The sequence below is a fragment of the Brachionichthys hirsutus genome, chromosome 4 (genome assembly GCF_040956055.1).
Source record: "Brachionichthys hirsutus isolate HB-005 chromosome 4, CSIRO-AGI_Bhir_v1, whole genome shotgun sequence".
NCBI lineage: Eukaryota > Metazoa > Chordata > Actinopteri > Lophiiformes > Brachionichthyidae > Brachionichthys > Brachionichthys hirsutus.
Window position 1 is genome coordinate 11,580,744 of NC_090900.1, and position 9,644 is coordinate 11,590,387.

The window sequence follows — 9,644 nt, forward strand, 5'->3', positions numbered from 1 at the left end:
ATTTCAGTTTCCACGACAGAGGAGCAGAAGAGCAGCCATCTGCCTAGAAAAATAAATTCAGATCAGACATCTCAACATTCATTGATATCGCATCTCTTTTACTTTCATTGAGATTAACCATCCGAATCGATGGCGAGGAGGTCCCTCTGAACAATTCAGAAAGAGACAGGTCAAACGTGTCGAGTTCTTCATCCTACAGGCGCCTTTTTTTTATGACGGTACTTCAGATACAGTAAACTGGGTTTCACAGAAAACTCAGAGGATTGGTTCATTTGGCGAGTAAAAGCGAAATAAAAGTGAAATAACACATTGTCCCAACTGCTGATTGGATTTAACGGGAGTTTGAGTTGGTGCCAGTTCGGATAATTTATTTAAATAAGATGACAAGAAAGGGGGGGGGGGGGAATTAAAACCGTCCATGTTTCAAGAACAGCTGAACATTTGAGAAACATTTGTTATTATTAAAACTCTATTCAGAAGAGCAGAGTCTCATTTCTGTTTAGAAATATATTACACATCCAAAAATATGTGGATAACTTGTCAAGTACACAGACCCGGTGTTCATTAGCAACTACAAGAAAATGCATTAAATTCAATGCAATCCTAGTTTAACTGGAAAACAAGACGAACATATGAACACGAGGAGGGATGTCCTGTATTGGGAAGATGGGGGGGAAGAGGATCTGAATCCCATCAGAGCATGTAAACCTAAAGTCTTAGGATCTGCTCAGCAGAATCTCACTGATCCAAACTGCAGACGCGTAAACATGCAGGATGTAAAACCTCCACGGACTGATGTCCAACCATCCTCAATGTAGATGAGAACAACACAACTGCAGCAACAAAACTCAAACTAAAGTGTTGCATTCAACCCTGGTAAAATGAGGTGCAATGCGCGCTGCCGCCTCTAGGGGCTGCTACTGAGGCCTTCATGTCACTTTAAGCGCACCACAAAATTATGCACTGGTTCAAATTTAGCAGTAGATAAGTGCATGTTCAGATAAAACTGATTAATATGCATAGAGATTTTCTAAAAGCCTAAAATAAATGATATAAAAATACGAGTAAACATCAGAACTCCCGTCACAAGGTGGTGCAGGAGACGTCTTAGTGTTAATGCTGCCTGACTGAGGCATCAAACAGGACCAGTGATTCTAACCCTTTACTACACAAACTTAGTTCTAACATAAGCAGAGTTCATCTGTAAGCAGGTTAGCAAACAGCCATAAACAAATACTTCTTTTGTCGATTTTTTGCTAGATTTCAGTGGAAACAGCCTTCCCATCTTCAACATACCGATATTCAAACACTGGAAGCATCAGATAACAGCCGTAGTATACTAGTTTCAAGCTTTGTAAATGTTCACAGTCTTCTGAAAGCTGGACAAAACTTCTGGAAGGACAAATACGCATTGATGCATCATCTTTTGCGTCTTAAACGTTCATACAACCGATGGGCTGCTTGCTGCTGTAGAAGGTGCATCCTTGAACCTCCCCGTCTGAAAAGCGTAAAAAAAAAAAACTCTAACGTCTACTTCATGCCAAAAGTACTGCATAGATAATATCCACAAAAAGTGAAAATAATGCGTGTAATATGATGGAATAATTAAATACTGTATATACAAAGTGGTTTTAAAACTATTTGTCGTGCTGTTAACCAGGTGTGTGTGTGATTACAACCACATTTTATAATTTCAAATCATGCCTTCATGAACATAAATATTAAAATTCATCTTTACTGTGTCAGAGAAACAAAAGACCTTTACTCTGAAATAAAGCTAAAAATGAGTGAAACGTTGTATAATGGCGACGTCAATAGTAGAAAAAAAACTCCTTACAGTTTGACACCTTAGCTGTCTGTCATGCTAACTGCTATACATTTCCCACGTTCGCTCTTCGTAACGGTCCGATCTTTAGGTGCTCTCTGCCCTTCAATTTGCACCGACTGGTTAAACGCTGCTGGTTTTGCTCTTGCCTTTAGCGGCTCCTCCTGGGCTGCCTTTACTCTCTGACTTCCTGCCAGGCGAGTTCTGAAAGGAGGAGCCGGTCTGACCACCGCTATGGTTATTGTTGTGGTTTGTGTTTCCACTCAGCGTCTCCATGATGGAGCGAAAAGCCCCGAATGACCGTTTGCTTTCAGAACTTCCCGTCGGAGTCCGCTCCTTCCCATGATGCCCTTTGCTCTGCTCCGCCTCTTGCCTGGGGCTCTTGTGGACCTGCTCATCGAAGGTCACCCTCAGTTTGAGGTTCTGAGACGTCTTCCTGCGAGATGAGGGTGACTTCAGGGCGCTCTTGGGGCTGGTGGCATTCTTCTGACTGTTGGCAGCATCGTGGAGGTCAGCGGAAGCATCTGGAGTTTTACCGTCTGCGGCGTCGGGGTCGCCGGAGGTGGGTGAAGGATTGCAGCCCACGCTATCCATCGACTTTGACCCGCTGATAGAAAGTGACAACTTCTTCTCAGCTGAGGAAGAAGAAGCGAGGGGGTTCTTCAGGTGGTCGGACACTGGCTCCTCCTCTGCGATCGGCAGGTGGGACGGTCGATCCGGTCGCAGCCCGGTCGAGGCCGGAGCCCCCTGATTTTTACCTTCTTCTGGTGGACAGCCATCTGAATCAGATTCACTCAGAGAGCGCTGCATGATCTGCTTGAGTCTTGCTAGTTTGAGTTCTCGCCGCTCCACCAGGCCGGTTCTGCGTGTTCCGGGGGCCCCGGGGGCCCCGAGGGTCGCGGGACCATCTCTGCCCAGGCTGCATGCTGGAGGCAGCCTCTCTTTGGGACACATTGCGTCTGGCAGGTCCTTCCCCAGCAGCTGCCTCAGCACAGGGTCCGACCCCACACCTCCCTGACGGACCGACCATTGACTGTCACCCTGTGTCCCCTCTGCTGTCAACATCATCTCTGGCCACGCCTCCACTGAGGGCTGATGGGAACTGGAGTTTAGAGAGAGACCGAAATGATCGTTTTTGTTATTACTACAACTATTACAGCCTCAATGCTGCCACTGTTACTACCAGTAACACGGTTACCTAGGTGATCTGGAGGGCGTCCCTTCTGCCTTGTTGGCTTCCGTCAGTCTCTGCAGCTGTTTCTGTAGAGTCATTCTTTCCACTGCCTGTCTGTACAATAAATATCAAACACACAACACGATAAATACCGACAACCCTCCACCTGTACACTGCCGAGTCATGTCTGATGACAATAGTCCGTGACTGCAGCCTCTGAGCCATTGGCTGTTAGCTACAGCTACTTTGTAAACCTATCAGATCGAGCATGGAGCCCAGACCGCCCCGAACTGCACTCCCGGAAGACATTAAAAATGAATGGGGAAAATGTGCTTTCAAAGAGAAGTAGACAGAAGTGTTTATTCTTTTCTTTTGAATGATAAATCAAGGACGTCAAACTGAATGAGCAACAAAGACAGAATGAAAAGAGATGGGAAGGCCCGACACCAACGGCTACAGATTACCGATGCAGGATAGAAGACAACCAAATCAAGTCTCGTTTCACGGACGCTCTTATGTGCAAACTCCAAACCGTAATGTAAATTGCTTTGGGCACCATGAAGGTGTAATAAGCGCTATATATATATATATATATATATATATGTGTGCGGCCAGTTTACCATTTATGATATGCACTGATCAGTGTTCTCTCCCACTGCTCACAGTACATTTCTCTGTGGCACAATGTTTTACTCAAGTTAGCATGTTTTGTCTACGAGCAGAGTTTATCGGCACCGGCTGGACAGTGAACAAGAAGATGTTTTGTTTCCCACATTATCCTCCTCCACTCTGTTTCGTTCGCAAGACACACTTCACTTCACGATTACTATATAAACTCGGTTTTTCCTCGTATTCGTCATAGTCGCGTACAGATACTAGCACTGTATGACCTTGTACCTTTGAAGCTTCAAATAAAAATGCTAATTTGACCATTCTGTGAGACTGGACTCTGTTTGAGAGTTACGTTATTCTCCGTTCCACTGTGATTCAGGAAACGGCTGCAAAATGCAGTACTACAGTTAGTAGTACTGCTGCTATTTAGAAGCTCCTTGCCTGCATCTGTTTGGTGGCTTAGTTCTCAGGGCAATATGCAGTTCTATTCTTGAAATATATGAAAATGAATCTGAAGTCATGCTGAAAAATCTAAATGAAATATCTGATTATACATATACAGTTTAAAAGACAAAATTAAATCTGCACAAGAAAAGGTTTAATGAAATAAAACAACGACTGAGAAACTACAAAAATAAGTACTTTAATATGTGAAGGAAAAGTACCAGTAATAACTTACTCATTGAGCTGTTTGGTGAGTTTAACCACCTGTGAGGCCAACGACATACAGGTTTCCACGACGACCAGGTATCGAGCACATGTAGTGTGTCCCTGCCGCTCGGCACTCTGGGAAGGCCGCTCCCCCTGCTGGTTCTGGACCGTCACGTTGGAGCCATACTCCACCAGAGTCTGGACACACACAGAGACTTTAAACCACTCTGAGGTCTGGCAAGTTTTCACACACGCTGGCGTTTGTTCCAGAGGCAGGATCCAAATCAGAACCATGAACATTTCCATTTGTAAAACGCTTCCCCCTTCAGCTCAGAGCTAGTGGAATCAGCTGAGGAGGAAAAGCATTTCACCCAAAACAGATCATTAAGTTAATCAGTATTTTGATTGTCGGCTCGGTTAGCCAACAGGAAGCAGACAGGGCTGATAATACCCGCCTCTACAGCAGGGTGTGCCACCTACCAGGAATAAAAAAATCAAAAAAACCTCAGCCTCCACTGCAGGAAAACCATCTCCAGATTGTCCAACACATTTCAGAATAAATCATGTTGTCATGATTAGAAGGCGTAGAGGAACCAAAAGTGGATGTTCCATAAAAACAGACCGATGAAGGTTTATAAAAACACAAATTTGGTGTTAACGTTGGCTTCTACACTGTTGAAGTACTGTAATATAAGTCTGTGGATTTAAACCAGTTTCATGTTATGGATAACTAGAAGTGTATTGTTAGTGCCGTTCCGTTGTTTCGAAGCTCCTAACCACCGCGTGATATAATCCTCTGAACAATGCATGTGTAAGCAAAACAATCAATAGAATTTGGCACCAGATTTCTGAAAGCTAATTTTATTCTTCCCTTATTCATCTGTGTCATTGGATTGCTCCAGAGCATTTTCGACAAAAACCGAATCTGACCACATTTCAGGCTGTGAAAAACGCAGATGAAGTTGCACACCTGTATACAGGTCAGGTGTCCATACTGAGCTGCGACGTGGACCGCGGTGTTTCCGTTCTGGTCGACCTCGTCCAAGGAGATTGCCTGTTCCTGCATGAACTGAAGCAACCACAACAGGACCTTCTCCTGGAGGGACAGGCAGAAACAGGAGCAGACGTGTTACTGCTCGATCAAAACAAGGGAGCCAAGAACGCCCCACTCACCGACAGACAACCAGCTCCTCCATAGGCTAAAACGGGCACCATCGTCTCCACAGGAGAAGAGCGCACGGTGAACTACTACTGTAGTTTAGTGAAAAACTAAACTACATTTGTTTAATCTAAAAAAGATACATGAAAAATAACGTTTTACTGGCAGAGTGCCTGTGCTTCTGTTATAAATGCACTTTGTTTATTTGTTTTCATCTCGTTAAACGTGATGACTGTTTCACTTATGAGTGTCACTTTATTTTGTAAAGTAGCCAATTTAAAATGTTTGCATTTCTAATAAGAGCAGATGCTACATCTCTGAGTTTTGTCATTTCTGAAAAGTATTAAACATGTACAGTGTATGCTTTCAATCACTTTGAAATGACGATCCCCGTGGACATCAGAGCTCCTGGTTTGTTCTGTACTTGTGATGCTACGTGTGCTACCTGTCCATGGCGAGCAGCGTAGTGGATCAGACTGGGATGCTCTCTGGTGCAGCTCAGCTCTGCGATGGCTTCCGTCTCACTCACCATCCACCGCACACACTCAAGATGACCGTTCTGAAACGCACGCACGCACGCACGCACACACACACACACACACACAATCAACATGATTCAGTCTGGGGTGGCTGGAAAGCAACTATTAATCTGAATAAACAAGAGGCGTGATAAAAGCCCGTCAGGACTGAGCGGCCCAGCTTGCCTCTTGATAACACACTTCCTGTTTGGCAGCCAATCAAGTGGCTGGTTTCCACTGCAGGACAGACACAACAGGAGCTGCTCAAGATTGGTTTCGTTGCTGAGGCTCATTTTGAACATTTTACCGCTGCCGAGAGAGCTGATTTAAATGTTATCATTTCATTAAAAACGTAATACTTTGACTCACTGACTAGCAGCCAACAGCCACTAAAATATCTACATGTCCACATTCATTTAAAGATATAGTTAAAAACTAATAATTCTACATAGAAGAATAAAATGGAGAAAAATAAAGCCGTTTAAAAGCAGTACTGACTTGTCCTGTAATAAATGTTATTTACATTTAGAGCTTCTATTGATATTTTCAAGCAGCTTCTGTCATTCTGCTTTATGACATCATAACCTAAAAAATATATATACATATATATATATATATATATATATATATATATATATATATATATATAATATCCTGGGACAAACTCCTGACAGAGCTGTACTCTGAGGATACTGCCATAATATATCTGTAAACGTGTCACCACATTGAGAAAGAAACAAGAACAGTTGTGTAAATAAGATAAATAACATAAGACTGTTCAGTTTGCTAAACAAAAAGACCGTCTCTACAGGAAGGGTAGCCTTAAACGACCTCTGTTGTGATCTGGAGCTACTGTATATACAAAAAAATATTAAATAAACTTAACTGGAGCTTCAAGGATGGGTGGGATTTAAAGCAGCTTTAAGTTAAAGCAAATCTCAACTTGATTTAAATGAGTCTTAACTCAACAGAACGAGTCACATGGTTTCTTATCTGTTGCACTAACATTCATAAATGAATAATAAACTAAGTTCCACCCAGACGTGTCTACATGACGCCGTTTACTGACCTTGACGCCCAGACCAGCAGGTGTGAGCTGCTGGCTGTTGCGTTCGTTGAGGCCGTCCTCCCCCATCAGCGAGGTGAGGTGCTGCAGACAGTCAGCGTGACCCTGGCAGGCTGAGATATGCAGCAGGTTGTTCCCATCCTCATCTCTGATCAGCTCCAGGTTATCTGCTGCCAGGTGAGGCTGCGGGACGAGGAGCGAGGGGACGAAGATAATGGGGTGGACGAGGAAGAAAGAGGTGGAAGGGAAGATGCAAAAGAGATCGGGAGCAGAAAGGAGCGACCGAAGAGGGAGGGATATAGAAGAGGAGGAAGAAGGAAGGTGGGTTCGACCCCTTAGATTGGCAACTCCCACTCTCTTTGGTCAGAATGTCTCCCACTCACCAGCAAAGAGATCTGCCCCTCTCGGACTATATTGATGATGTTCTGGTTCTTCTTGTTGTCCTCATCCACCTCCCCTCCAGTTACTCCACCTCCTCCGAATCTTTGCACTCCACTGCCTCCTCCTCCTGCTCCAGGAGCCCAGGGCTTAGAGATGTCCTGCCTGCCCGTGCCACATCCCGGCAGGGGGAACATCAGCGCCGGACCTCCTGGAGGCTCCACGCTCGGCCTCTGCGTCTGGGAGTCAGGATAGACCCGCGCTGACAGAAGCTTTTCTGGAGGTCAATATTTCAGACAGTCAAAACTCACCATGGCTATATACTTTGTTATTACTGTTTATATCAATAACAAAAACAACCGGTAAACCAGACAATGAGAGAAGCTGAGCCTTTTTTAGTCTGTACCTGCATCGGAGAATGAGGAGAGGGAGGAGGAGCAGCTGAGGAGCCCAGAGGAGTGCGTCTCGGACTGGTAGCCTCCCCCAACTGGGGAGCGGTGGAGGTGCTGGAGGTCTGGATCCATGGACTTGGACTTCCTCAGGTCTGACCACTTCACCGGAGACAGAACGCAGTACTGCAGCAAACAGATGAATTCAAAGATTCAGCAGAAGCCAGAAAAGAAAGCCGTCAACATATTAGATTGAGATTTAAAGTGACCTGCTGAATTTCCAGAAGCAATATTTCCGTTCAGTATTACTGCATGTACGCATCCTTGACATCTAACTAACGCGACTAATGCACTGCTGTATCTCGCCATGCATTCCCACCAGGTGGAGATCAGTGAAAACGCTGACGACTAAACCAACTTGTAACACGGACAAAAGAAAACTAATGATTTAAAGTTAAACAAATATTCCTTACAGCTACGGCTAAAGTGCAAAACATTTTTCAGGAATTAGCCGCCATGAAGCTTCTAATGTTCATCCCATCAGAAACCTTAATTTACCTGCTACACGCATTGATAAAATGTTTTTATTGTGTATAATTATGATTTCGTGTTTTGGCTTGCTTAGGATTATCCTCGCAACTCAAGTTTACACATTATGTCCACATTATTTGATTCTAGCCCCCCGCCCTCTTAGACTCCGTGGACCATTTACATAAAAATGAGGAATGACGTTGTACCGGTGTCTGTGAGCCGCTGCTGCCCAGGCCCAGCGGCTCATTGTGGGGTAATGTGGAGTTCTTCAGCCCTCCTCGGCTCCTCTCCAGCGTGCCTCCACCCAGGTTGCTCCCTGTCACCGAGCGCTTGTCATGGGGGACGCGAGGCAGAGTGGACGTCTGCTGACTGGACTTGATATAAGGCACATCCAGGATCTCATCCATGTCCAAATCATAGTGCTCCAGCTCCCCAAACAGACATTGGGCGTCGCTACCTCCAACGCCGAGGCCCTTCGCCTTCCCCTCTGTTCCCTCAGAGGAGGTGGAGGCCCGGGTCGCTTTGTCAGAGCCGAGGTCATCCTTGCTGCCCTCCCCGGGTTCGCCCAGTCCTTGACCCTGAACTTTACCATCAGAGTCCGAGTCAGTGGCCTCTGGTTGATGTTTGAGAGGGGAAACTCTCTTCACTGGCCGAAATTTACTATGGACGTCAGCGAGCCCCGTGGGTTTGATTCCACCGCCGCCGTGTGAGGAAACGCCACGGCTCCAGTTGATGGCTGGAGCTGCAGGAGAGGGAGACGCAAGGAAATACGTAAATAGTGAGGTGACTACACCACACAGCGTTATTCAAGAAGAGAGTCGGACATTTAAGTGAGCTATTCTTTCATGATCCTTCAGTCACCTGGTCTCTCCTCCGCCTGGCCGTCACTCCTCCTGGATAACTCTGGGATGCTCTTCAGAGAAGTCACAGAATACTGCAGGTTAGGGAAGACGACGCAGCATTTCAGCGGCCGCGTGAAGCATCTCCATTTAGACGGAGGTTAAGCGCAGGAATCGTGATACTGTATTTATAGACAGATGGTAGCAATGCAGTGGGGTGCAGCTTGCAGATGCGCAATCAGACACACATCTGCCAGTTATGAGGGCTATAATCCCTCCTTTATATCCAGACTGACTTATAGAGGTGTTGATTTAATGTCATGTTGATTTTGGAGGCGGTAATTTCTCATTTGTGCAGCCACCGAATTCTACTGACAAGCATCTATACTATTTATTGTTGCCTAGCAATAAGCAGCCGTTAGCTTGATTAGCTCACACTGACCACTGAATCATCGGAGAAGTCAATCTCATCCAGGTCCAGGTATTCAGGAGCTTCCATCAT

At 45.3% G+C, this 9,644-nt stretch overlaps 1 protein-coding gene across 1 annotated transcript; it reads right to left on the reverse strand.

Moving 5' to 3' along the window:
* Positions 1 to 1,948: 1,948 nt before the first annotated feature.
* sncaip (synuclein, alpha interacting protein) lies at positions 1,949 to 9,644 on the reverse strand. The gene is made up of 11 exons (XM_068738638.1): positions 9,585 to 9,644; positions 9,165 to 9,237; positions 8,510 to 9,045; positions 7,790 to 7,958; positions 7,389 to 7,660; positions 7,009 to 7,188; positions 5,867 to 5,980; positions 5,233 to 5,358; positions 4,291 to 4,460; positions 3,024 to 3,113; positions 1,949 to 2,927 (listed from the first exon to the last, which is right to left on the reverse strand). Exons 1-11 carry the CDS (start codon positions 9,642 to 9,644, stop codon positions 1,949 to 1,951), a joined length of 2,769 nt encoding a protein of 922 aa, XP_068594739.1.

What these genes read in the sequence shown, in the direction of transcription:
- sncaip (XM_068738638.1), bottom strand. Translation starts at nt 9,644, where the DNA reads ATGATGGAAGCTCCTGAATACCTGGACCTGGATGAGATTGACTTCTCC. An exon ending in GCAGCGGCTCACAGACACCG is followed by an intron (nt 7,959 to 8,509) that starts GTACAACGTCAT and finishes TGTTTGCTGCAG; the next exon opens with TACTGCGTTCTGTCTCCGGT. An exon ending in ACGCTGCTCGCCATGGACAG is followed by an intron (nt 5,359 to 5,866) that starts GTAGCACACGTA and finishes CTGTCCCTCCAG; the next exon opens with GAGAAGGTCCTGTTGTGGTT.